The sequence below is a fragment of the Medicago sativa genome, chromosome 4, assembly GCF_051527215.1.
Source record: "Medicago sativa cultivar Bolivia chromosome 4, Bolivia_mono, whole genome shotgun sequence".
NCBI classification, from domain to species: domain Eukaryota; kingdom Viridiplantae; phylum Streptophyta; class Magnoliopsida; order Fabales; family Fabaceae; genus Medicago; species Medicago sativa.
The window spans coordinates 82,574,977-82,602,500 of NC_140752.1; the positions used below are offsets into that span (position 1 = coordinate 82,574,977).

General features: G+C 32.6%; 5 protein-coding genes and 1 long non-coding RNA gene across 15 annotated transcripts in view; 5 read left to right on the forward strand and 1 right to left on the reverse strand.

The window, feature by feature from the left end:
• The first annotated feature begins 208 nt into the window (after nucleotides 1-208).
• The window catches only part of LOC146932724 (WAT1-related protein At1g25270-like), a 28,934-nt gene continuing 1,618 nt past the window's right edge, over nucleotides 209-27,524 (forward strand). The window contains exons 1-5 of one of the 4 annotated variants that reach the window (XM_085704447.1): nucleotides 209-360; nucleotides 517-647; nucleotides 2,415-2,477; nucleotides 21,799-21,915; nucleotides 27,325-27,524. The exon at nucleotides 27,325-27,524 is cut by the window's right edge and continues 56 nt beyond it. In XM_085704447.1, the coding sequence (XP_085560573.1) occupies nucleotides 259-360; nucleotides 517-647; nucleotides 2,415-2,477; nucleotides 21,799-21,915; nucleotides 27,325-27,524 (613 nt within the window). In that variant the 5' untranslated portion in view covers nucleotides 209-258. The other 3 variants (XM_085704448.1, XM_085704449.1, XM_085704450.1) reach the window with 3 other exon arrangements.
• On the reverse strand, nucleotides 2,595-20,585 carry LOC146932725 (uncharacterized). 7 transcript variants are annotated; one of them, XR_015007226.1, is made up of 10 exons: nucleotides 20,022-20,585; nucleotides 14,332-14,402; nucleotides 14,109-14,236; nucleotides 13,652-13,706; nucleotides 13,412-13,531; nucleotides 12,831-12,931; nucleotides 12,554-12,724; nucleotides 6,592-6,664; nucleotides 6,386-6,479; nucleotides 2,595-2,909 (listed from the first exon to the last, which is right to left on the reverse strand). It is a non-coding gene; the product is annotated as an uncharacterized LOC146932725 (long non-coding RNA). The 7 variants fall into 7 exon arrangements; XR_015007224.1 differs by having other exon boundaries at nucleotides 13,412-13,535; XR_015007223.1 differs by having other exon boundaries at nucleotides 11,342-12,724; nucleotides 13,412-13,535.
• Nucleotides 3,095-6,022, forward strand: LOC146932726 (replication protein A 70 kDa DNA-binding subunit E-like). Its single transcript, XM_085704444.1, has 11 exons — nucleotides 3,095-3,443; nucleotides 3,524-3,791; nucleotides 3,882-3,978; nucleotides 4,052-4,173; nucleotides 4,271-4,355; nucleotides 4,437-4,569; nucleotides 4,675-4,829; nucleotides 4,932-5,049; nucleotides 5,141-5,320; nucleotides 5,426-5,506; nucleotides 5,636-6,022. Exons 1-11 carry the CDS (start codon nucleotides 3,294-3,296, stop codon nucleotides 5,822-5,824), a joined length of 1,578 nt encoding a protein of 525 aa, XP_085560570.1. The 5' UTR covers nucleotides 3,095-3,293; the 3' UTR covers nucleotides 5,825-6,022.
• On the forward strand, nucleotides 10,195-11,017 carry LOC146932727 (uncharacterized). The gene is made up of 3 exons (XM_085704451.1): nucleotides 10,195-10,379; nucleotides 10,494-10,614; nucleotides 10,721-11,017. Exons 1-3 carry the CDS (start codon nucleotides 10,330-10,332, stop codon nucleotides 10,895-10,897), a joined length of 348 nt encoding a protein of 115 aa, XP_085560577.1. The 5' UTR covers nucleotides 10,195-10,329; the 3' UTR covers nucleotides 10,898-11,017.
• On the forward strand, nucleotides 14,991-16,594 carry LOC146932728 (uncharacterized). Its single transcript, XM_085704446.1, has 2 exons — nucleotides 14,991-15,575; nucleotides 15,666-16,594. The coding sequence occupies exons 1-2, from the start codon at nucleotides 15,115-15,117 to the stop codon at nucleotides 16,399-16,401; spliced, it is 1,197 nt and encodes a 398-aa protein (XP_085560572.1). The 5' UTR covers nucleotides 14,991-15,114; the 3' UTR covers nucleotides 16,402-16,594.
• Nucleotides 16,573-19,807, forward strand: LOC146932729 (uncharacterized). Its single transcript, XM_085704443.1, has 2 exons — nucleotides 16,573-17,934; nucleotides 18,022-19,807. The coding sequence occupies exons 1-2, from the start codon at nucleotides 16,719-16,721 to the stop codon at nucleotides 19,680-19,682; spliced, it is 2,877 nt and encodes a 958-aa protein (XP_085560569.1). The 5' UTR covers nucleotides 16,573-16,718; the 3' UTR covers nucleotides 19,683-19,807.

The window sequence follows — 27,524 nt, forward strand, 5'->3', positions numbered from 1 at the left end:
CTAGAACGTCTTTATTACATACTAGTATCAATACTTTATTTCATCTTCCATTTTGTATTGACTCTATTCTTTTGAATCAAAAAAGTTATCTTTCCTTGAAATATTTATATTTTATTCTATATACATAAAACAAATAGGAGTAGGAGCAGTGGAGTACCCCTTTTATATATAACTAATCATCTCAAAATACAACTAAAACAAGTGGAGCACCCCATTACTCTTTTCAAATATATGCTTCCATTAAAATAATAAAAATAAATGATTCTGTCATCTATTTGCTCCTCTAAATTGCTACATGGTGATCAAGCAGTTGGAATCCCAAAATACTCCCTGCGTGTGTGTGTGTATAAATACTTCAATGTTGTGCTACACTTTAATTTCTTCTCTTCATCTTCTCTCTATTTTCTTGAATACTTTCAAAACCTAATAACATAACAAATATATATCATTATGAAGAGGATAATTTGCAATTCATTGCAAGGACTAAAACCAGTGGTGTTAATGGTGGTTTGCCAGATTGCTTTTGCTGCTGTGAATATCATGTACAAGCTCGTCATAAACGATGGAATGAGCATGAGGGTGGCCACTGCTTACCGCCTCAGTTTTGCAGCAGCTTTCACTGTTCCCCTTGCTGTTTACTTTGATAGGTCCATTTTGCTTCTTTTCTTCTTACTCTTTGTGAACTGTAATTATTTTTTTCATTCATTCATGCTTCTTTAAACAATAATGTTAAATTTAGTGTCTGTTTTGATTGGTATATATTTTATTTTAAAATATTTCTTATAATTATTGGGGGAATTTTCAGGAAAAAAATGTTTACTTCTTAAAAAAGCATTTCAATATCTTTGTATAAATAAAAATTGTTAGAAAAATAATCTCAAGACATTTTGTGAAATTCTTTTAAAAAGGAAATTCCAATCATTTATTCAAATTTTTTTTTTTGAAGGAAGCATTTATTCAAATTTTATTGGGACAGTAGGGAATTTATTAATATTTCTTAAGTTTTTTGTTTATGGTTACCAAAAGCTTAATCTGAAAATAATAAATTTGGGAGATAATTGGTAGTGGTACAGTTTCATGTTATAAATGATTTTGGTATTAGAGATTCACAAATATGTGTCGATAAATTAATATATTTGCAAGGGCATGAAGAGATAATCTGTAAACATGCTCCATAATTTAATAAAAATGAAAGCATTCGTCTATTTAGATTATGAAGATATAAGAAAGAGGAAAGAATGAATAAACTGAAGGCACATTGTTTTCTATTATTTTTTATTTTGTTAATACTTAGAAAAATGGTTGGTGAGAAAAAGAAGACGATTAGATAGAGAAAGAGATAATTGCAACCAGATAGGTAAAAGTTATGGTTTAAATTTAGTGTGATAGACCATAATAAGATTGGGTGGGATAGTTCTAATCTAATGGTGAAAAAAATAGTCTAAGTTGGACCAATATATTTGATGGTGCAAATTAAATGCACCCTTTCTTTATTTATATTTAGTTAGGTTGGTTGAGTGACTTTCGTCGTTAAACTCTTTGACACTAACAAAAACAACGGGTTATTCATTGGCTGAAATATAATAACATTATTTTTTTTTTAGTAAAAAATATAATAACATTATTATTTACTCTCTCATTAGTTTCAATGGTTTTTTTTTAAAATAAAAAATAATTTTTCTCTAAGGTCACTATCTTGAAACTATCCAGGTAGAAAGAAAAAAAAAGATCGGCAATATAGCCAGTCAAGAAAAATATTAAGATAGCTCCTCTAAAAAAAATTAAGATAGCTATCACCCATTTGGTGAAATTTAATAACATTATTAATTACTCCCTCATTAGTTCCTACATGTTTTTTTAAGAAAAAAATCCAGTAACATAACTTGAAACTTACATATTAAACAATCATCCATTGTAGTATATTATTATTATTATTATTATTATTATTATTATTATTATTATTATTATTATTATTATTATTATTATTATTATTATTATTAAAATAATAAATAACGTTTTTGGGTTATTGTTTGAGTAATCAAAAGTAGTAACTTTTGCATAAAAATATATATATTTATTATTTTTTTCATATGTTTGACTTGTGTTTTCAAGAGGATATATGATTTCTGTAAACAATTTCCTTAACATACTTGTTTGCTTTATCCTTATTTGAAAATAGCATTTCAAGAATAATGTTTAAAAAAGAATAATTAAAACCCGTCAAAAAAAAGAATAATTTTTTTCCTCTTCAAAAAAAAGAATAATGTTTAAAACCCGTCAAAAAAGAAAGAAAGAATGATGTTTAAAACTATACTTCCGACCTCATGTGTATAAGTAGAGACAAATTAACATGAGATGCGTGCATTAAATTAACTACTAGACAAAAATGGTTCTGCCTTTTTTTTGTTATGAAGGAAGAAGAAACCAAAGATTACTTGGAAGGTTCTTTATATGACATTTCTTTGTGGATTGTTTGGGTATCTACAATATAAACATTTCAAAGGTTCTCTATTCACAAAGTACACGTGTCATTCCTCAAATGAAAGCTTTTCTCACAAATCATTAATTATTTTTGAATATGGCAATTCTCAATGTCATCCTTCAAATACACTATGTTCTCACAAATTATTAATTAATGCTTTTTAAATCTGTCAATTCTCAATGTCATCCCTAAAATAGTTGACATCTCACGTATGCCATAATCAAATTGCACCTTTCATGTAAAATAGTTGACTACATGAGATCACCACATACAATCCGCATTCAATTAATGTTGTGTACATTTCACGTATGCCATCATCATCAAATTGCACCTTGCATATAAAATAGTTGACTAAATGAGATCACCAAATACAATCCGCATTAAATTGTCATCAAATTAGTGAACAAACTTCAAATTCCATTACCTCCTGAAAATGAAATCAAAACAAAATTATATGCAATCAATATATGAGCTGAATTTTTAAAATTCATTAAAGCTGATAATAATTCTCTGTCTCCTTTGTCTGCAAAAAAGGTAATTTCTGGTCTCCTAATTAGTACCTTTTAAAGAATTGTTTGAATGCCACAGTTTTTCTGAATTGATTTTGTGAAGTCAACTTAATTCAGAGACAAAATTCCCTCCGAAACAAGATGCAACATAATGTAAAGACAGTTAAGCCCCAGTGGTGTGAAAATGCTATATAATAGGCATGATATTGAGGACCATTGTTCACCTTTTCCTAAACGCCCTCACCTACAAATCCTAAGTCCCTGCGCATCTATTTTTCCTGTCCTATTGAAACCTAAGCGTCATGCCTCCCAAAATCGACTTTATATCTGAAATTAGCCCAGTTAACGAGAATTGGAACATTGTTGTTCGTGTCATTCGTTTGTGGTTGGTAAGGGATGTTTCACGTGACAGTCATCCATTTTCCCTTGACATGATCCTCATGGATTCCACTGTAAGCATCATATTTCGATATTATTGTAATTTACGTACCATTTTTCATGTCATTTGTTAACCTATTGTCATGTGTGATAGGGCAACAAAATACACGCTACTGTGCGTCGGACTTTAATTTATAGGTTTGAAAAGGAGCTGAAGGAGGATCACGTGTACTCGATGTCTGGTTTTGGTGTTGCTTCAAATGGTGGTTCATATAGAACCACCAAGCATGAGTATAAACTGAATTTCCAGTTCAACACTAAGGTTAAAATATGTGATTCCAAGAAGGTTCCTTTTAGCATCTATCCTATTGAGAGTCCTGCACAAGTTTTTGCTGCGGATTACAATACTGATTATTTGTACGGTAAGTAATGTCGTATTGTTTGAATTGTTTTTTAATTGCACAATTCGATTTTTTAAATCTAACTATGATTTATATTATTTGATGTTCCAGACATCATGGGAATGCTAACCGGGGTTGGAACTCAGAGGGAGTATGAACGCAATGGTGTAAAAACGAAGATGAATGCTATTCAGTTGGACTTTGATGGGTTTGTGTGCCTAAAATACTCTAATTGATGTTTTAATGAATCATATTTTAATTGTGTTATTTTTTTTTTACAGTTTCAAATTCAAAGTCACCCTCTTTGGACAATATGTGGATGAACTAAATGCTTTTGTCGCGGCTGGCGAGACTGAAAACACTGTGGTTGTTGTTTTGATGGCTAAAATCAAGATATGGCAGGGTAGATTTGTCTCTGCGTTTATTTTAAATATGACATGTTCAATTTGATCAATAATTGAAGAATTAAATAATTATAAAAACAATTCACTTTTATGTAGGTTCTGCTACTGTTCAGAATTCTATATACTCGACCAAGTTGTTATTTAATCCAGATCTGACATTTGCAAAGGATTTGAAAAAAAGGTGACTATAGTAAATAGATATCCAATCAGTTACAAAATGTTCAAACTGTGTCCATAGTTACATGTTTTTGATGTCACGCAGGATGCTTGAGAAAGACGATTCCCCTTCTCCTGGAATTTGCTTGATCCAGGATCCTGCCAGGTTGAGTGACGAAGATGATTTCCTAAAAGTCACTACTCGAATAAAATTGGAGGGGTTGAAGGATTGTGGAGTGGTAATATCTTACAATGTTTGTTAGCCTTTTGGTAAAATTACTGTGTGATTTTATTGCAATCAAAATTTGTTTTTTTAATAACAAAATTTTATTCCTTTCATACAGGAGTCTGCTTTTGTTGTTTTAGCAACTGTCAAGTGTGTTCTTGATGCGGATGAGTGGTGGTACACTGCTTGTCAGTGCAACAAAAAAGTTATTCCTGATGAGAAAATGTACTATTGTTCTAAGTGTAACAAACATGTGGTGAATGTTTGTCCAAGGTAACTTACAGCACACATTCATCATTTTATGTTATTGATATACCAATAAGAGATGGGAGATATCTAACATTTATTCTCTGTAATTTTTAATATTTTTGTTAGGTACCGAATCAAGATCCGTGTAATTGACTCGACCGACTCGGCGACATTTGTCCTTTTTGACCGTGATGCAGCAAAATTATTTAAAAAAACAGCTGTTGAAATGATCGAGTCGGCTGGGGTACAGTGGCTAATTATATCTAAGTTTTTATTTGATTCATTAAACATGGATCGGGTGTGACACGTTTTGTATTTTTAATACAATAATGTAGGAAATAACGTCTGAAGTTGTGCCAGAAGAGATATCAAGCTTGGTTGATTCAACCTTTCTGTTTAAGGTCGAGTCAAACATCAACAATGATACCAGGTTTGAAACATCTTACAGGGTGAGGAAGCTGACAAACGATAAGGCATTGATTGAAAAGTTTAAGTTAGCAACAACCAATGTCAGCGTATGTAACAAAATACGCTATTATTTAATCTTTTTAAATATTACAACCACAACATGCAATCCTTCACTTATCGTTACTGATTATATTTGCTGGTTTGTACTGCAGGTCAGTGCTCCTACCGATGGTTCTTCTGTCGTTAACAATGATGTGGATAAGGGTAAAAATGCTGCAGTTGATGTTGCTCAGGTAACATCGTGGAGATTTGTTGTGTTGTGGTGTTTTTTATTTTGGTTGTATTCAAAATTACGTTACCCATTAATTTTCCATCATGTTTGATATGATACTCACATTTTGTCTTAATTTAATGATTTTCAGGACCTATTGCCTAAGTTTAGTGACACTGCATCTCCTAATGCTAAGTCTCATGATGTTGGAGCAATTGATTTAACTGTTGATTCAGTTGCAGAGACATCACTTAAGAGGTCATTCCCGTTTGAAAGCGGCAATTCAAGCAGTCCGATCCCGCCCAAGATCTTGAAGAATGTCAAAGTTGAAAAGGATTGATGTTTTGTTTGATGTTGTCAGCTGTTGGACTGTTTTCCCTGTCATTTCTTTTTCGTTTTCAGCAATTTGCTTTCATGCTTTACGTGTTTTCATTTTGAATAATTGTGTGACAATTGGCGACTGTCTTTCTAATTTGGTTTGAACTATTTTGTTTCATTTTGGTTTTTTCAATAAATTCTCATTCTATTGTTTACTTTTTACATATCTTTTCATTATACTACGTAAATACTTGCTTAAAGTTTTTATTGTACGATTTTTTGGTTAATTCAGAATTAAAAAATAAAGCCCAAATTTAAGCGATTACCTTATTACTGAGTTCAAATTTATTTCCTTACCTCACCGCCAAACAACAAATTTATTAGGACGATTGACCATACTGACAGGATATTATATACAAACAACAAAATCAGTTTAAGAATTCTTGGGTTCCATTTTATTCAAAAACCGCAGTTAAGAAAAATTGTTGAAACCAGTTGAAAATAAATCGCTATTACAAAAATAAGTGAGGCATGTATCAGCAATCAAATTTCAAACATATTCATATTGAATCGTATTACTTACCCCATCGAAAAATTTTATGTCCAACCTTTAGAAATCTTTCTAACCATAAGGAACGAGGGCCATGCATTGCAACTGATCCACATTATTATATCCCCTGAAAATATTAATAATCCACTGAGTTACGTATAAATTATAAAGGAAACTATGTCAATATGCATAAGATACAATAAAGAAATTTTATCTCCATCTTGAAGCATATTGCTTACCCCAACGAAGACTTTTATCCTCAATAGACTGATTGGATCCTTTATCTGTCGTCGAACCACGTGATTATGTCACCTGATAATATTAGGATTTGTCAAAAACATAGCTCAGTTATCCATATACTTAGCATGCACAAACATTAGAAGACTTAATATAATCAAAACTATACATAAAACGCTTTTTAGAACATACGTAAAGCTTATATCAGAAATCAAATTTCTTTTCCCCTGGCATCTTTGCATTGAGGCATTATTACTTACCCCAATGTAGACTTTTATCAATATCGTTTAAAAATCTTCAAAAATACAAGGATTAATTCTACTATTATATGTAACATGTCCATGTGATTATGACTCCTTAAAAATATTACCACTGAAAGAAATTACAATTTTATTATAATATGAAAAACCTCAATTATCATATGAAATACTAGGCAAGTTTTAATTGCAAATCAAATGGATGTCATATACTTATGATGTACGGGAAATTGAAGAATTAATATAATAAAAAATACAATAGTAGTTAATTGTTTAGTTCCCTTTTGTTACAGAATAAGTGTCCTTTTAGGCTGTGGAATAAAACAAAAAAAAATCGCATTGACATTCTAATGTATTCAATCCAGGTAATAAACTATAGTTAATTCAGTGCGTATGTAAATATAATTATGGATTTCAGTCCTGATTATTCAACTATTGAGTCCTAGAACAATTATGCAGTCAAATCATAATTATTGGACTTTAATGCTAATTCATTTCTTCCCTGTATAAAATATCTCTACATTTTAGCTAAGCAATCACAGTTGTCCCTCGGTATATTTTTCTTAAAAAATAAAACGCTTTTTTAGAAGGATTAATTCCATTATTACCTGTAACATGTCCATGTGATTATGTCATCTTAAAAATATTACCACTGAAAGAAATTACAAGTTTATTAAATTAAAAAAAACTCAATTATCATAAGAAATGCTAAACAAGTTTCATTTGCAACTCAAATTGATGCCATATATTTATGAGGTACGAGATTTTTTTTTTTTGAAGGAGAGGTGCGAGAAATTGAAGAATTAATATAATCAAAACTACAATAGTAGTTACTTATTCAATTCCCTTTTGTTCATAACACGTATAAGAACCTTCGCATAATTAATATACAAAAATACAAGCAGTGGAACCTACACGTTGTTACAGAATAAGTGTCCTTTTACGCTGTGGAATAAAACAAAAAAAAAATCGCATTGACATTCTAATGTATTCAATCCAGGTAATAAACTATAGTTAATTCAGTGCGTATGTAATCATAATTATGGATTTCAGTCCTGATTATTCAACTATTGAGTCCTAGAACAATTATGCAGTCAAATCATAATTATTGGACTTTAATGCTAATTCATTTCTTCCCTGTATAAAATATCTCTACATTTTAGCTAAGCAATCACAGTTGTCCCTCGGTATATTTTTCTTAAAAAAGAAAACGCTTTTTTAGAAGGATTGATTCCATTATTACCTGTAACATGTCCATGTGATTATGTCATCTTAAAAATATTACCACTGAAAGAAATTACAAGTTTATTAAATTAAAAAAAACTCAATTATCATAAGAAATGCTAAACAAGTTTCATTTGCAAATCAAATTGATGCCATATATTTATGAGGTACGAGAATTTTTTTTTTTTTTGAAGGAGAGGTGCGAGAAATTGAATAATTAATATAATCAAAACTACAATAGTAGTTACTTTTTCAATGCCCTTTTGTTCATAACACATATAAGAACCTTCACATAATTAATATACAAAAATACAAGCAGTGGAACCTACACGTTGTTACAAAATAAGTGTCCTTTTAGGCTGTGGAACAGAACAAAAAAAATCGCATTGACATTCTATACAAGTAATGAACTATAGTTAATTCAGTACGTATGTAATCATAATTATTGATTTCAATCCTTATTTATTCAACTATTGAGTCCTATAACAATTATGTAGTCAAATCATAATTATTGGACTTTAATGCTAATTCATTTCTTCCCTGTATAAATATCTCTACATTTTAGCTAAGCAATCACAGTTGTCCCTCGGTATATTTTTTCTTAAAAAAGAAAACGCTTTTTTAGAAGGTTTTTACTTATCAACTAAAAATGGCCCCAGCATTTGATTCAATCGTTGGCATCACCGATCAAAAGGATCAATGGTGTTTTATAGCAAGGGTTATAGGATTGTGGCGCTCAGTAGATTCTGAAGAACCTGCTAATACTTTGTCCATTGACATGGTTTTGATGGATTCCTATGTGAGTTTTTAAATATTTATGTAATTTCTTTTTCTGAACAATTTTAAAAATACGTCGTACTCCTATGTACACAATTTGATTTTTTTTTTTTACATTGCAGGGGCATAAGATCTGTGCTAATGTTGGAAAAGAGTTGATTGACAAATTCAAAAATCTTCTCAAAGAGGATAAAGTGTATCTCATGTACAACTTTCGAGTTATGGTTAACAACCTTGAAGTAAAGCCTGCTGGACACAACTATTTTCTTCATTTTATGGACGAAACCAAAATCAAACCGGTTGATGATGGGTTGGCACCTATTTATTCTTATTTTTTCACTCATCCTGACGAGTTCCTTTCACATCGTTACAGATCCGAGGTTTTGGTTGGTAAGTTTATGGAAACTTACACATATTTTATAAAATATATAATTTATTAGAGATAATTAATTGTAATTTCAGAGCACTTACATTATCAGTATTTGTTTCAATTGGGGTCTAATTCAAACAATTTAATTTTGAATGTCGTAGATGTTATTGGAATGCTATCCAAGGTCCAGGTTGAGGATGATTGTTTAATTGATGGCAAAATGCAAAACGTTGTGTCAATGACATTACAAAACAATGAGTTTGTTCCTTTTCCTTTTCTATTCTCCCGTAAGAATTATTTAAGGACAAAACATTTAACGATCTTTTATGCTATTTTTGTTTTTTTCTAGACGATCTTTTAAGTGTATTCTCCATGGAGGTTGCATGGACAAGCTGAGTGATTTTGTGTTGTCTGGATCTTCTGACAATGCATGTGTTGTGATGCTGTTTGCCAAAATGAATTTGTGGAAAGGTATACAACGAAATTTTCTTCAAATATTTCTAACTTGGTATTTCATTGATGTCTTACATGTATCCATTTCAGGTGTACCCACTGTTCAGAATGCTGAACCCTATACCAAGTTGTTATTCAATCCAGAAATTAATGCTGTTGCAACTTTGAGGCATAGGTATATACTAAAAAACATATATATTTGTTATTTTTTTGTAATATCGATTCACTACTAAACTAAAAAATATTTTCATACCTAATAAATTATTTCTTTATTAAATTTACAGGATGAACGGCTCAAATTTTTCCCCATATAAGGCAATTTATGCAACGAATGGAAATACAAAGTTGCACGTATTGGACCTATGGGTGTACTCCACTGCTAGATCCACTGTAAATGATCTTAGCAGCCGCTCGGTGGTAATTTTTTTTACCCGTTATATATCTCTTAACTCAATTATTAAAATTTTCATGTTTTTTTTTGTAATTTTGCAACTACACACTAGATAAATATAATATTAATTTATTTATTAAATCGGTAACATGTAACTACATAGGGGTCCAAGTATGTTACGCTAGGCACAGTGGATTTGATCGACACAGATAATGGCTGGTGGTATGTCTCATGTAAGTGCCATAAAAAGGTTGTTCCTGACAATGGTATGTATTTTTGTCGGAGGTGTGACAGACACGTATTAACCGTCATTCCGAGGTAAGAATGAGAAACAAATAATCAATCTTTCGGTTTAAATATACTGTGCACCATTAATTTTTATTAGTGGTAATAAATTGTGGTATATTTAAAATGACATATTTTTTTGCATAGGTATAACATTAAGCTTCGGGTTGTTGACAATACCGGAACATCTATGTTTGTGATGCCTGATCGTGTGTCCGCTGAGCTCTTTGGTATTTCATGTGCCAACATACTTGAACAAGCTGGACAGGTAGTTTCGGACTTGCAAAGTTTTTTCACTGTATCTATTTGTTTAGTAATGTTTTTAAAATTTAAAAAAAAATTGTTCTAATAATATTGTCTTTTCTTTGGTGTAGGTAGACATGGCTACATATATTCCAACACAACTTACTAACATGGTTGGGAAATCATACCTATTGATGATTGGTGCTAGCATTCAGCCAATGACAGTTGGCGAAGAATTTTACCCAGTTGCTAAAATCACTGATGATGATGCACTTATTGATGCCTTCAAAATTCATCACTCTATTTAATAGGTCTGTTATGTCCTAACGTTTGTCCTAATGTGAATTAGTTTGTAATTATATTATTCATTTGCTTTCAAATTTTTAATTTCAAATTTTGTGAATAACATTGTATTGATGTGTACGTCTTTTTTTGTCTCATCTTCAGGTGGAATTGCCTTCTTATTCATGGAGTCCAAGAAAAACTATGGATTCATAAAATATTGGGACCAAATTTGATAAGAGGCTACTCTTTTGTTTAAATTCTAAGATTAATAATTGGTTTTCTACAACCATGTACTTTGATTTCAAGACTTTTTATTCGATCGTTTGTTACCAGTCCATTTCGTCAATTATCAATAAATTTATCTTTGTTTCTAAATTCTGTGTCGAAGGATTACAAAAAAAATAAATAAATCAATCAACAATAAATATGGCTATCCAAAGTATTAAAATCTCAGAAAATATGTGTACCTGCTTGCATATATTATAAAATTGCACGTGCCAATTTGATGTATTTTCGTAATTCCCACGTACGTATGATATTTTCAAGTGCAAATCCAAAACAAAATCAATGCACAAAAACAAGACGATTAAACATATGGTACAGATACTACTAAAATTTAGTCAGCACTTAAGTATTACATATACATTATAATAATACATTAATAATAAGAATAGTTCCTTTTTAACCAAATAAAAAAATTGTTAAAGTCATTAATTACTATTTCGTATATCAGATTGTGATTAATAGGACTTGACATCAATTCATTATTATTATTCTCTCAAAAAAAAATCAATTCATTATTATGGAAATATTTGAGCAATTTTTGTGTTAGTTTTTCTCTCGCCATTATTAGATTTGACATTTTTTTTAGGCACACAAGTTGACTTCGATTGTAATCTGAACTTTAAAATCCGACATCAATTATTCATTACGATCATAATGTTGTACTTTATTGAAAACCCAATTCTTCTATATATAGGTGCGTCTCTATTGGGAATAAGGTCAATCACAGCCATCGTTCACGCAGTTTTTTTCTTAAAAGGAATACATTTTTTTTAGGAAATTTTTAACAAGTATATGCAAAACATAAAAACACCCATATGCAACTAGATGCATAAATCAGATCTAATAACTCATGTGTGTGTGATTTAGTTACCTGTGCTGAATGTACTAAAATTTAGTCAGCACTTAAGTATTACATATACATTATAATAATACATTAATAATAAGAATAGTTCCTTTTTAACCAAATAAAAAAATTGTTAAAGTCATTAATTACTATTTCGTATATCAGATTGTGATTAATAGGACTTGACATCAATTCATTATTATTATTCTCTCAAAAAAAAAATCAATTCATTATTATGGAAATATTTGAGCGATTTTTGTGTTAGTTTTTATCTCGCCATTATTAGATTTGACATTTTTTTTAGGCACACAAGTTGACTTCGATTGTAATCTGAACTTTATAATCCGACATCAATTATTCATTACGATCATAATGTTGTACTTTATTGAAAACCCATTTCTTCTATATATAGGTACGTCTCTATTGGGAATAAGGTCAATCACAGCCATCATTCACACAGTTTTTTTCTCAAAATGAATACATTTTTTTAGGAAATTTTTAACAAGTATATGCAAAACATAAAAACACGCATATGCAACTAGATAGTTACCTGTGCTGCATATACGTTAACAGAATTCCTTCCCACCATCAAGGTATATTTTGTTGTTTTAAACATAGCTTCTCACTATCAAAGGAATAATTCCTTCCCGCAGTATCACTGATATTGTCCATGATGGATAATTTGACCACAAAGGCTGCCAGAGCAAGAAGAAGAAGTATACTACAGAATAAACGATCAACCATCAACAACCAGAAAGGTGATTTCTATGTTATATTTTTAAGTTACTGCATATATTGCATTTACATTTTGTTAATTTTTTAATTACCTTGATTTGTAAAAACCTGTCAGATGCTTCAATCGGTAATCAGAAGGTTGATTCTATTCCATGCAATACATCAGACTTCAAGGGCAGAAGAACACCTCTTTCTGATACATCGAATAGTAAATTTTTTATTATCAGTCGACAATTCATACCCAATGTGCATATTAAATTGAGTTGTTTTTTTAGTTTTTTCAGACGTAAACTGCTTGAAATACATAAACAAACTGATTATTTATGTATCTCCGTTTATTTAAAAACATAATTAGCAAAATCTTTTATTCATGTAATTGTAACACATGACTGTATTGTTATCAACCACGACACACACTATATAATGTTTAAAACCATGACGACATTTAACTCATTTGTCGTTCAGATTTTAGAAGTGATCCTGCTCCAAAGAAATTGAATACATCTGTAGCAATGGGTACAAATTCTCTATATTTTCAGATGTTAACAGGTCACTTGCGAAAGAGCAAAGGTATACTTTATGTGTTATCTTCAAAAATAAATATTGTATTACAGTGTTATTGTATTATCACATCATTTATTAAATGTATCACATAACACAACAATTCTCATACCATTGTTCAATTCATTGTAGATGAAAATGCCCACCCCAATGTGTCTCCACCAGTGACTGGTGTAAACCATAATGAAGGTCAATTCAATTTGCCAGATTCGCGAAACACCTCAGGTAAGTGCTACCTTGCATTAACATAAGCAGATTTGAATGCAGTTAAAACCATAATTTAAGTATATTCAATGTTAATAACATTAATTAAACATAAGCATATGTATAAGATAGCAACAACAATATATACCTGTCGGCATATATGCAAATGTGTGTTAACCTAAAAAGCTTCGCGAAGAGATATCCTACTGACACAATCCAAATATCGAGAAATCACAACACAACTTTAGTGTATGTATGCATGTGTCAATACAAGGAAAAAGAAATACACATAAAATTCTACCTGCACCAACACTCATTGCACCATCCAATTCAGGATCTACACCATGTGTTATTTTTTTTCATCATAGACATTAATTACATACTTTGATATATTCTCATTTCTTTGACTATTTATGAAACTAAAAATTATACAGATCATGGGACATCACCCTTATCCGATGTTTACAACGTTAGGAGCAGGGTAAATTCAAAAAAGCGTCAATGTATACCTCAATATTTGATTTGGTTTAGTTAAACTTTATTTTATCAAAATGTGATTGTTGAACACTATGTGCAATATTAATTACATTTAAAGTTTAACATACCAATTTTTTTCTTTTTCTGTACAGACCAAAATACTGAAACGAATGCCACGACGCCAAGAACTCACTTCAATCATAACCAGTGTCAATTCAGTTCGTCCAGCTTGCAGAACTCCATATGTAAGTATGACCTAGCGGTAAAATAAAGACCTTTGTCATCAGTTCAAACGGCTCATTAACATGATGTTGAAATTTATAAGATTGATATGAGAAATATTATGCATACTATATAACATTTGGTTAAATCACCGTGATTATAGACTTCTATTATTTTCAATATTCCTGAATTCTCTGTTCCTGACAAGAAAAAAGAAACATAAGTTACTAAATAGCATTAGAATTAAATATTGATTATATTATATCCATTTTAAATAGCCAATCCTCTGGCACTACGCCGCAAGCGAAATACAAGTCAATGTCGATCGACGCCAGCGTTCAACACACCTACCACCTTGAACACATCGGGTATATAAGTTTTTTAAGTGTTTAGTTATTATTATATACATATATTCATCTTTCAACAAAATCATTAAGGAACCACTGTATGTAGGTCATGATACCACGCCTTTATCCGAGTTGATTAGTAATGTAAGGAGCAAACGACGGTGCATCCCACAACATCATAAACATAATCTACCTGCTGTAACACTTGATTTTGACCATTTATCAGACGATGATTTTACATTTTCACATATTCAAGATCCAGGTATTATGTCCGGGCCCGCATTTTTTAATGTGTGGTGTCATTATTATAACATATATCATACATATTTGACACTATTTGATAATGAAAATGAAGTCCGAAAATTGATTTACTATACAGTCCATAATATATTTTTATATTGATTTTTAACAGCTGATGATTTCAATCCTATGATCCAATCTTTGATTTATGAATCAGCGGAATGTGAACGTGAGTTTTTCATTGTAAATATATAGTGACCATGTCCTTTTTTTTTTTACATCTTATATTTTAGTTGTAGCTTAATAAATTTTCTTCATTAAATTTATGCATTTATTTCTTTCAACAGTTTTGTTGGATGTGGGTGATCCTGACCTGGTTTGTCGCAAATGCAAGTCCAAAATGTGGATTGGTGAACGTGTGGATGACCGGATCAATCCAGCAACTGCTGAGTTTTCAATGTGTTGCATGAATGGAAAGGTGGTACTTCCTTTTCTTACTAAACCACCTGAGCCATTGTACAGTCTTCTTAACGGAGATCACGTTAAGAGTAAACATTTTTGGGATAATGTAAGAGCATATAATAGCATGTTTTCGTTCACATCGCTTGGGGGTACGGTTGAACGAGATGGCAACGATGGTGGTGGACCACCACAATTCATCTTGAGTGGACAAAATTTTCATCGGATGGGTAGTTTGATGCCTGACGAAGGTGGTACTCCTAAATTCGCTCAATTATATATTTACGACACTAGGAATGAGTCTAAAAATAGGATGAAGTATTTCAGGTACATTTGTGGTTTTTTTTCTTTTCTGCATATTGATACTTATAAGCTCAACGATCGTATTTTAAAATTATTTATATATTTTTTTTACAGTAATGATGTTGGTTCAGATCCTATTGATCAGTCGTTGGTCAATAGCTTGAAGCAAATGGTCGATGGAAACAATTCTTTGGTGAAAAAATTTAGACAAGTCAGGGACCACGTTGAGCAAGGTGGTTCAACTAATTTTTTCATTCGACTTTTTGGTAATCGGACAAAGGATTCAAGGGTCCACAATCTTCCATCTTGCGATGAGGTAGCCGCATTAATTATTGGAGATCCAAACTCCATTGAGAAGGGAAGAGATGTCATTGTTAAAAATACTAGAGGGGAATTTGTAAGGTTGTACGAGACACACGTAGCTTTCTTGCCATTGCAATACCCTTTATTGTTCCCATTAGGAGAAGATGGATATCACACCAAAATAAAAATCTGCCAGGAGGAGTATGATAATCCTAATCGTACAAGGAAAACGGTTACGATGAGGGAGTTTATTTCGTATAGACTTCAGGACAGGCATGTTGAATTCGGCAATGTTGTTCGCTCCAGAAGATTACTTCAACAATTTGTGGTTGATTGTTATACCATGTTGGAGACTCAGCGTCTTACTTACATAAGGAATAATCAACAGACAATTAGGAGTAACATCCTAAATGGATTGCAAGAGGCCGTCACAAACGGTGAAACAGATTCAAGTGATATTGGTCGTAAAATTGTTCTGCCTCCTTCGTTCACAGGAGGAATGAGGTATATGTTTAACAATTGTCAGGATGCGATGGCAATATGTTAGAGATTTGGATACCCTGATCTCTTCATAACTATCACATGCAATGCAAATTGGAGGGAAATTCAAGATTACTTAAAAAAGAGTAATCTGAAGGCTTCAGACAGACCCGATACTGTTTGCAGAGTTTTCAAAATGAAGCTGGATCAGTTGATGGATGACTTGAAGAAGGATGAGTTGTTTGGAAAGGTTGATGCAGGTATGTATTTGCTAAATGTGTATGCCGTTGTCTATTGGTTTTTTTTTAATTATTACTGTTTTATCATATTCCCGATCACTCATAGTTAATTGTATGTTGTTTGTTTGTTGTATACATTTTAGGGATGTATACAGTCGAGTTTCAGAAGAGAGGACTTCCTCATGCACACATATTAATTTGGCTAGGTTCGGTTAATAAACTGAAGACTGGGAATGACATTGACAAAATAATATCAGCCGAACTTCCAGACAGTACTTTGTATCCGAAGTTACACAAAGCAGTAACGTCTTATATGATTCATGGCCCGTGCGGACCGCTTAATCGAGGATCACCATGCATGAAAAAAGAAAAATGTTCAAAGTACTACCCCAAGAAACTCCAAGCATCTACCACCATAGACGAGGAAGGATATCCAAGATATAAAAGGCGTGACACAGGAGTTACAACTGAAAAGAATGGAGCCAAACTGGATAACCGATATGTTGTCCCCTATAACCCTCATCTGCTAATGAGGTACGGAGGTCATGTTAATGTTGAGTATTGTAATAAATCTAACTCGATAAAATATTTGTTTAAGTATGTAAACAAGGGACCAGACAGGGCAACTATAGGTGTATCCACCAATCCTAATTCCGCTGACAAGAATAAGCCGGTTGACGAGATAAAACAGTACTATGACTGTAGATATGTCTCACCGTGTGAGGCTGTATGGAGGATTTTTGCTTTTGACATCCACCAAAAATGGCCTCCGGTCTTGAAATTAAATTTTCACCTTCATAATGAACAGTCCATCTTATTTAAGGGTGGTGAGCATACAGAAGCCGTTGTTAATCGAGGTGAAGCCCTTTGCACGATGTTTTTGGCTTGGTTCAAGGCAAATCGTATGTACCATGAAGGAAGAGATCTGACATATTCAGAATTTCCTTCACGGTTTGTTTACCTAAAATCTGAGAGAAGATGGCAGCCTCGACAGTTTGGTTACCAGATTGGTAGATTGCAATACACCCCTCCTGGTGTGGGTAATTTGTACTACTTGAGATTACTTTTAACTAAACAAAAGGGATGCATGGGGTACAGCTGCTTACGTACGGTAAGTGGCAGAAAGTACAATACATATAAGGAAGCATGTTATGCTCTTGGGTTATTATCAGACGACAAGGAGTTCATAGATTTAATTACTGATGCAAGCGAAACGTATTCTGGCCATCAATTGCGCAGTTTGTTTGTTCGTCTGATGGGAATGAGTACATTGACGAATGTCTTAGATGTTTGGAATGCAACATGGCGTTTGTTATCTGATGGTATATTATACCAAAGGAGAAGGGACTTACACATGCCAGGTACAAATATTTAATAGGTTGTTGTATAATAAATAAAGTATGGTTCATTTACAACATGCATTGACATTTATTTTTATAATTTTATAGATCTGCGAATTCCGGACGAGGATCTCAAGAAATTATGTTTAACTGAAATTGAAATGTTGCTGCGAACAAACGGAAGGTCGCTTAAAGATTACAAGTCCATGCCAAAGCCAGATTTTTCTACAATGGATGCAATGAGCAACAAGTTCATTGTCGACCAACTCAATTATGACAAGGGAGTTATGGGAAGGCTACATTCTGAACTTATGACCAAGCTAACAACAGAACAGAAGGCTGTACATGATCAAATAGTTAGCTCTGTTGAGTCTGGATCAGGTGGATTTTTCTTCCTATATGGATACGGAGGCACCGGCAAGACTTTTATATGGAATACATTATCTGCTGGATTACGGTCCAAAGGGTTCATTGTCTTGAATGCGGCTTCAAGTGGCATAGCGTCGTTGCTTTTACCTGGTGGACGCACAGCTCACTCTTCATTAAACATCCCTATTGAAATTAATGAAGCATCTAATTGCACCATAGATAAACAAGATCCCAAGGCTTTCTTATTCAGAAAAGCAAAGTTGATAATTTGGGATGAGGCACCGATGATGCATCGGTACTGTTTCGAGGCATTTGATAGGTCAATGCGAGACATTATGTCGTACGATGGTGTGGACAACACGCATAAACCGTTTGGTGGACTTACGGTTGTCTTGGGTGGTGATTTTCGACAAATACTACCTGTAGTTAGGAAAGGACCTAGAGAAGAGATTCTAGCAGCTACAATAAATGCCTCAAAATTGTGGAAGTATTGCAAGGTTTTGAAGCTTACGACTAACATGCGGCTGCGTGGTTCTCCAAATGTCGAAGAACAGCATGATATCAAAGAATTTGCTGACTGGATTTTATCAATAGGGGATGGTGATCAAAATGCTGACGAAAACGGCGAAATTGGGATCACAATCCCGGACGATCTACTTATACATGACACCGCTGATCCCCTACGTGCTCTAATTGATTTTGCATATCCCGACATATTACAGAATATGACCGTTGATGGCTTTTTTCAGGAACGTGGTATACTTGCTCCAACTTTAGATGCTGTTGAGCATGTTAATGACACAATTTTATCAATGATCCCGGGTAATGTGCATGAATACATCAGCTCGGATTCTGTGTGTAAATCAGATGCAAATAATGAGATACATAGTGAATGGTTTACTACCGAGTTTCTGAATGAAATCAAATGTTCGGGTATTCCACCCCACAGGTTAAAGCTAAAAAAGGGTTGTACTGTGATGCTTATGAGAAACATAGATCAGGCAGCTGGTTTGTGCAATGGAACAAGGCTAATCATTGATGATTTGAGCAGAAACTTTATAGGGGCAACTGTTATTACAGGAAAAAATCGAGGGGAAAAAATAATCATACCGAGAATGAATTTGGTGCCGAGTGATCCCGGATTACCTTTCAAGTTTATGAGGAGACAGTTTCCGGTGACACTTTGTTTTGCGATGACAATTAACAAAAGCCAGGGACAGTCACTATCGCATGTTGGAGTCTATCTTCCTAAACCGGTATTTACACATGGTCAGTTGTATGTGGCTTTGTCTAGAGTAACCTCGCGAAAGGGTCTGAAGTTGCTAATTTTAACTGAAGATGGCGAAGTTAGCAATGAGACAGTCAATGTTGTTTATCGTGAGGTATTCGCCAATGTGTAATTTGCCTTGGTTGGTTTATTCTGTTTTAATTTTGCTTTTGCTTTGACTGAACTTTCAATATGTGATGTCAAACTTTGACAAGAATTTTCAATTTTGATACCTAATAATGTGTTTTTTTTAATCCATATAGAAATCAATTTCTCACATCGTGCATCCTAATTTGAAATCCTAAGTTCATGGTTGATATATTCAAAATGAAAACAACTAATTTTGGGTTCAGGTTCCAACATTTGTATGTCTTCTAAATTATTTAAAATTCATTAACAGCTGAACAAATGTCAAAAGTCAGCACAACAATATATTAAAAATGCTTAAACACTGATAGCAAATTAATCTTACCTCCGTCGTCACGCACCTTCTAAGCCAAAACACCTCTCCCAGTAAATGACATAAAATATTCATGACCTTTCTGAATTGATTGAGGGGCAGCTTCTATATTCTGAACTGCTATAATTTAATGTTCGATGGGTTCAAATTGGGTATTGTTGAATTTTAGAAGCAAATGTTCTTGGATCCTCTTTTTCACAGCAAACTGTAATCGAAGGAAGAAATGGAAGCAAAATATAATTATGGGATCCTCTTTTGCATGTCAACAGTAATAGAAGATGATTTTAGGTTATTTGGTAAAAGGGTTTTGCAAATTTAACATAGAAGGACGTAGCTTGTGGTGGTTTAGCATGAGGATTCATTGAATTGTTTTGGAGATTGAACATGGAAGGATAGTGTTTGTGGTTTAGGTGGGGAGAAGAAGACCATTCACCGCAATTTAGAAGACAACCTCGGCAGGGAGAAGATGTGATGTGAGGATAAATTGAAGAAGATGTTGGAAAAGAAGTGGGAGAGGATAAACACGGCAGGAAAGAAAGAAGCTGAAAGGGGATTGGGATTTGTATCTTTGCAAATGAATATTTTGCAAATTATTATTGAATAAAAAAACAAAGCGTAATAATATGATGTAATATGACTATGACCTTAATTATATTATGGTACAAATTACATGAATTTAATTTTGAAAGGAATAAAACTTTCTTTTTGAGAAAAAAAGAAATAAAACTAAACTATAAATTTAATCAATTTTTCAAATTAGGTGTAAGGGTATTTTGGTCTTTTTAAAAATTAATCACATTTCTCTTCTATCTCTCTTCTCTTTCTTTTTAAAAATCAAACAAATGAGCAATATCATCACTCTACTCTATTTCTCATCTTTTTCTCTCTTGACATACTCTCTCTTACTTATTTCTCTATTCTTAATTTCTTCTTGCTACCAAACACACCCTTAATGAGAGTTTTTTTTAATTTATTTTGTATTTTTTATAGAGTGTATGAGTCATATTTTGTTGGGTTTCCTCAAAATGATGTTTTCACTAACAAAAAAAAAAAATAACATATCAAAATGGATAAAAATAAAATAAAATATAAAACCTTGAGCGTGACAAAATCAAACTTCAACGTCTCAAATCAACACCAACAACCTAACATAAACAGATTCAAGTGAATCTCCGCAAGGACCATATTTTTAATTAGTTTTTTTTATACACATTCATCATCAATGTTTATATGTTTAGGACATCAAATATATTATAAATATATTGAATTATCCTCCTAATGATTGTCTTATTTATACATAATTATTTAACAAAATGCAAATAATTTGTTGGGATGTATAATTAATACCTACGTCCACGCATCCTATCCGAACTATAAAATATCCTATAATACAGCTGGACGCCTTGATCTGGATTCAATCTTTGTCGACTCCCACCGTGTATATGATTTATCAAAAATAATTCTTCATTACAAACAAACATTCATTCATAAATTATACCAAACTTATTGATACGATGCGTGTAAAAAAATATAAATCTTAACAACCATGACGCGCGCGCGCACGCGCGCGCGCACACACACACACACACACACACACACACACACACACACACACACACACACATATATATATATATATATACATCAGTTTATTTACCCGTGCTTGGCACGGGCTACATACTAGTGCTACTGAATTGTTCACCTTTTCTTCCATATAGTATTTTCGGTCATATAAAGAGTCTTTATATGACATTAATTAAAGATACTAATATGGTCATGTATGTTCCAGGGGAAGTTTACTTCTAAACCTTTATGGCATGGGACTGACTTATATTTCAGCAACGTTTATGATGTCATTGTACAACCTTATTCCAGGAGTTACCTTTATCATGGCCATATCCTTCGGGTACTCACTCTTTTCACTTTAGAATAATTTAGATTTTAATGTTTGCACCAAGATTGCAAAGAAAATTTTTACACTTGTCGAATCATATCTTTACAATAAAGATATTTAAACGTATATTTTAGAAAATAAAGTATTACAAGTTGAAATATCAAGTATATTATAGTCACAAGAATATAGTCATCACATGAGTCTTAGGTACACTCACAAAAAGTAAATATTGAATTAATTTTTTACTATATTTTTTAAAATAATTAAAAGAATAAAATGTATAACTAATATTTTATGGTTACCCCTAATATGATCCTTTTTTTTAAGGTCCAGTTGTGGTCCTCTTAATATAACCGGTTATAGCAGGTAGATGTAGCATTATAACTTTATTCTTCTCTCTCCGGCTCCTTCTTCCACCCCGTGACCAAACCCTCCTTTATGTTCTTGAAAAACACATCCAAGATTCTACGGTGGGAGCTAATTAAGATTATGGAGTTAGATATGGTCTTTAATCTTTGTGTCTTGGTTCTACTAATCAAAATCAAGTCACAGAAAGCCCAAACTGAGATTGAAATTTAATGTTTATGGATCTTCAATTCTAGATTAATGTTTAGTTTTTATTTTAATTTCTTCAAAAAAAAAAATAAAACATAAAACGCTTCCTTTACAACACAAATCATGAGATGAATTTTTGACTTCCATGAACAATAACACTTCATTTTGCATTCTCGAACTCTTCACTGCACAATCAGCGCAAAAGTTCCAAAAGATCTGACAGTAAACATGCAACATGATGTGGGAGTTGTTTTATGTGATGGTATAAAATGTAAACTTTCGCCACTCAAAAGTTCTGCTCAACATTCAAAGATGATGAAATTCTCGACTTAAACTAAGAAAAATGCTTTATTGTATGAGAGCAAACCATGCACGACAACTTACGAATGAATTGATGCCTTTGGATTTTTATCTTTCCATTAACTAATTCATTTCTCTCTCCCCATGTTTTGCTGTCTTGCGCATGATTTCCACCATTTACGGTCGTGGGCTTTCGTCTCATACTGTATAGCACTTCTGTTAAACTAAAGATGCATAATGAAACTTAAGAGCTCATTGCCTCCATTGCCGACAGTATCTCCACCATCTCTATTGCAACCTTCAACCAGACAACCAAATTGGTGCAACTTTTATGGAGATTTTTTTTTTAAAGCAATGGGTAACCTACAATAACCGGTCATACTAGGAGGTCCACAGTTGGACCTTGTAAAAAAGAGACCATATTAGGGGCACCCATATTTTATAAGCGCGCTTAAGTTATTTATATTTGGTTCCTTAAAAAAAAGTTATTTATATTTGGTCTTGTGAGGATATGATGATAATCCCTGAAATTACATTCTTTTACATAATTATTAAACTCATGATAACTTGGAAAGTTACATACTCTCAATTTATAATAATTTTATTTATAACCAGCGAAAAGATGGGCATTCATGTGTCCGTCTTTCCGTTCTTTTTATTGCGCTAACACGTGTAGATTATCAACAATATTTTAAAGAAATTTGTGTTTAAACTACAAACGATATATTAAAATTATAAGTAGATATTTGTGACTTTTAAATGAAACAACACTACTAAAAAAATGTCATTTTCGAACGGAATTTCAGACGGATTTGGGACGAAATTTACGGATATTTCCCACGGATTTCGGACGAAATTATGTTTTCGGACGGATTTCGGACAGAAAGGGCGTTGTCCGAAAAGACCGCGTCGCAAATAATAGTTCCGTCCCAAATTCCGTCCCAAATATCTTTCAGACGGATTTCGCACGGTTTTCACACTAACTATGGAATTTAAGTTTGTGGGATATTGGACTAAAATTGGGACGGATTTCGGACGGAATTAAATTTAATTTCCTACAGATTTCGGACGGAATTAAGTTAAAATTTCCTACGCAATTCAGACGGAATACAGTTAAAACTTTCTACAATTTTCGGACAGATTTAAATTAAATATTCCAATGGTTTTCAAACGGAATTAAGCAAACCCTTATATTCAATGATGACTTTAAAATTTCTATGCTCCACACTTTTCAAACTAGATTATGGGCTTATTTGCGAGAGAATTGCCACAAAACTAATATGCAAAATATATAACTATGCATAATTAAATCTTGTCTCATTCATATAATTCATTCAAGAGTAACATCAATCAATACACATACACCTCTTAAAAAAAACATTGATTCATACATCAACTTAATTAAACAATACATAAGAGTAACAATGACTTTTATTGTATTCAGGAGATATTCTTGAGGCTTCATCACATTGGCAATCATTGGCAGCCTACATCACTTGCTTATGCCTGTAGAATAGTAAAAAAAACTGATACACTTTAATTATGTTAACCATTCAATGTCAAAATCATCAACAAAGATATTTAATCACAGAAGCACATAATACAATAAGCAACAACACAATATGCCTTCTACATCACATTTGACAAAATGAAAAGAGACAAACACTAGCTGGCATTGAAAGTTCACAAAATTTTCCCCATCAGCAGTATGGTTAGGCTATGTTTGGAAGTAAAATAAACATAATTGTCTGCCCTACACAAGAGCCTGCTACGTCTTCTGAGGGATATATGTGTTGACATTTCTTTAGAGCTATGTTAGCTTAAGCTTTTAACCATGGATGTTTATTATCTCTCTCATTTGAAATGTAACAGACATTACTTCACATCAAAAGCTACTCACTTTCACTTCTTTTTTTTCCACTTTCCTTCAACACTTTCTTCCAAATAGACATTCTTAATTCCTATGGATTCTATTTCAGATAATGAAACTAATAGAATGTGACCAAGACTGACTTAATGGTACTAATGGAGCAAACACGTATTAAGTAAAACTCAGCAAAATCATAAGTTATATAACAGACTAACTAAGCTAATCTTAACTAATGATCAAGTAGTTTGCATTAAAAATAACTAGGCCTATTAAAAGATAAAGGAACTAGAACAATGTTAACAAAAGAGAAGATCATTATGCATATTGTTACTAACCTTTAGAACAATGTTTCATTTCCTGATCTTGTCACTTGCCATAATGAAACTGTAGGTGCAAAACCAGGAGTGTAGGTGCAAATGGATACAAGAGTTCAAGAAGATACAGAAAAATAGAGCAGCTCCCTACACACAACATTCCTACTCAAATAAGTATACCATATGCAAAAAAAAAAAATATGCATAAAAAATTGTAGGAAACATACCTGATTTGCACCAGAACACTAAATCTCAACACACCATATCATAGGAAACCACCTCATGAGTAACTCTAATCAGACTGCAGAAACTGCAACCAAGAGAACCCTAAAATGAAGCAAACAAGTAAAGAAAATATAAAAAAGCATGTAAAGATATAGCAGAAAATCAGACATAAAGATACAAGCTGCCGCTATTTACAGTAACAAACTCTTGAGATTACAACTAAAATACTTACACAACCTGTAAAACAGAATTGAAAATCATGTTAAATGTACAAATTACATACTCAAATTTTAAGTTGAAACCATGAATCGTTCTGTCTAACTCACCTATCCAAGTTTCCCAGTTCACTTTCTCAACGTTTTGGGTTTCAAGTTCTCTTTTAAGCTTGTTCACCTGCATTTAACCAAAAGTGAGAATAATAAAGAAAAGGAATGTGAAAGACAAAAGTGGCGAAAATGTGTTACCATGTTGACCTGATGCCGATATGTTGATGAGGGAAATGCAGATACACAAATGCCAACGAAGATGTTGATAACTGCATAAATTACAATTACCCAAATATAAAATCAATCTATAGAAAACAATCAAATAATTTTGAGTGTTAACAGAAAACTAACAAGCAGAAATCTAAAAAAACTCAAATTTTACATATAAACAAAACACACGGAAATGAAACAAACAAGAAAATAGGTCAGCAAGCTAATCAAATCAAATTACAAGCAGCAAATTCAATCAAGGATTGCTAAAAACACAATTCAACTGAAACTGAATTCACAAGCAGCAACTAACTAACACTTATTCTTCAAAATTTCTCGAGTTCAATCACCAAATAAATCAAATCAAAACTTCTAAACACATGCAACAAGAGATGAACTTGGATCCAATGGTTTGACTAAATTACAATACCTTCCCGAGAGTACAACCAGAGCAATACCAGCAACACCGACACCAACAGTGATAACATTAGCGTTGAATATTTCCGAACTAACTTCGCCGACATCGATAATCGTCACAATTTAAGAAACAAACCTTCATAATTACACTTCTTAAGCATCTTTACAAGGATCTTAAGCCATGTTGGATGCCAAATTCTTGTTGGTTAATCTCATATACTTACGGTTAACTATTGACACTCTAACTTAATACCCATTTTTACTCCTACCCTCCCAAAACACAAGAATCACCTTCATTCTATCTCCTAAATATAATAAATCCGGTAAAATAATTCTGATGAGATGAGGAACAAAAGTGACCCATTTGTGATTGAACGAACATGAACAAACATGATGAAAAGAGGAACAAACCTTATGAGATGAGAGCAGTAACAGTTGAATCCGATTTCAAGAGCAAGAACTGGAACATGAACAACAAAGGCGATGAGAAAACCTGGTACACAAACGCGATAATCAACAAAATCTGAAACAGGAACAACTCGGTGGAAAACTGGAACACGGCCAACACGATGGAAAAGCTGGAACTTAACTAATGGGGTTCGATTTCGTTGATGATGGGTTTCAATTTCATGATGATTGATTTTGATTTCAATGAAAATTGGAAATTTTTGTTGTTGTGTTTAGGGTTAGTGTTGTTTTGAGTTCAAGTGAAAAAGGGAAAATGATGAAAGGGAGTAATGTTAGGGTTTAATTTTTGTAAAAAGATGAAGAGGAAAATTCATTGAAGAGGGAAGTTTTTGGCTTTCAATTTTGATGAAAATATCAAAGGGGGGAAATTTTTTAGCTGACCCGCTCAAATGAAAAGAATTTGTTCTTCAAATTTTGTAGGTTTAATAATAATAAAATAAAATAAAAATAGCGTCCGTCCGAAATTCGTCTCAATATTTCACACGGTTTTGGGACGAATTTGTTTTTTTAATGAAATTCGTGCGAAATTTGTGGGAAAAAACCTTGTTTGAACATGCCATAAAAATTTCACACGATTTTGGGACGGAGTTGGGACGAAAACTCCGCTCCTTTAAAACTGTCCCAAATCCGTCCGAAAAAATCAGACAAAAACTCATCCGTCCGAAAATTCCGTCCGAAAACACTGTTTTTTTAGTAGTGCAATTAGAAATTATTTTTGTTATATATAGTATAAATATAAAACTAAACTGATTAGTGTCCTGTTTATTAATTATTACATATTTTTTATTTTTCATAGATTGGAAAAGTTAAATTGGGGATTAGCAGAAGGAAAAGCCAAGGTAATAGGAACAATAATCAGCATCAGTGGGGCAATGCTGATGATATTTTACAGAGGAGTAGAAATTGATATTTGGACTTCCAATATAAACCTTATGCATCCACGTCACAGCCAAAATGGGCTTATGGAACCACTACATGCCGACAATAAACTCTTGG

Bases quoted from the DNA above. Each gene is read 5' to 3' on its own strand.
- LOC146932729 (XM_085704443.1), top strand. From the start codon at position 16,719: ATGTATACAGTCGAGTTTCAGAAGAGAGGACTTCCTCATGCACACATA. The intron at 17,935-18,021 runs GTACAAATATTT...ATAATTTTATAG, and splicing joins AAGGGACTTACACATGCCAG to ATCTGCGAATTCCGGACGAG.
- LOC146932727 (XM_085704451.1), top strand. From the start codon at position 10,330: ATGTATTTTTGTCGGAGGTGTGACAGACACGTATTAACCGTCATTCCG. The intron at 10,380-10,493 runs GTAAGAATGAGA...TTTTTTGCATAG, and splicing joins GTATTAACCGTCATTCCGAG to GTATAACATTAAGCTTCGGG. The intron at 10,615-10,720 runs GTAGTTTCGGAC...TCTTTGGTGTAG, and splicing joins TACTTGAACAAGCTGGACAG to GTAGACATGGCTACATATAT.
- LOC146932726 (XM_085704444.1), top strand. From the start codon at position 3,294: ATGCCTCCCAAAATCGACTTTATATCTGAAATTAGCCCAGTTAACGAG. The intron at 3,792-3,881 runs GTAAGTAATGTC...TTGATGTTCCAG, and splicing joins CAATACTGATTATTTGTACG to ACATCATGGGAATGCTAACC. The intron at 4,356-4,436 runs GTGACTATAGTA...GATGTCACGCAG, and splicing joins GCAAAGGATTTGAAAAAAAG to GATGCTTGAGAAAGACGATT.
- LOC146932728 (XM_085704446.1), top strand. From the start codon at position 15,115: ATGCATTTATTTCTTTCAACAGTTTTGTTGGATGTGGGTGATCCTGAC. The intron at 15,576-15,665 runs GTACATTTGTGG...TTTTTTTTACAG, and splicing joins AATAGGATGAAGTATTTCAG to TAATGATGTTGGTTCAGATC.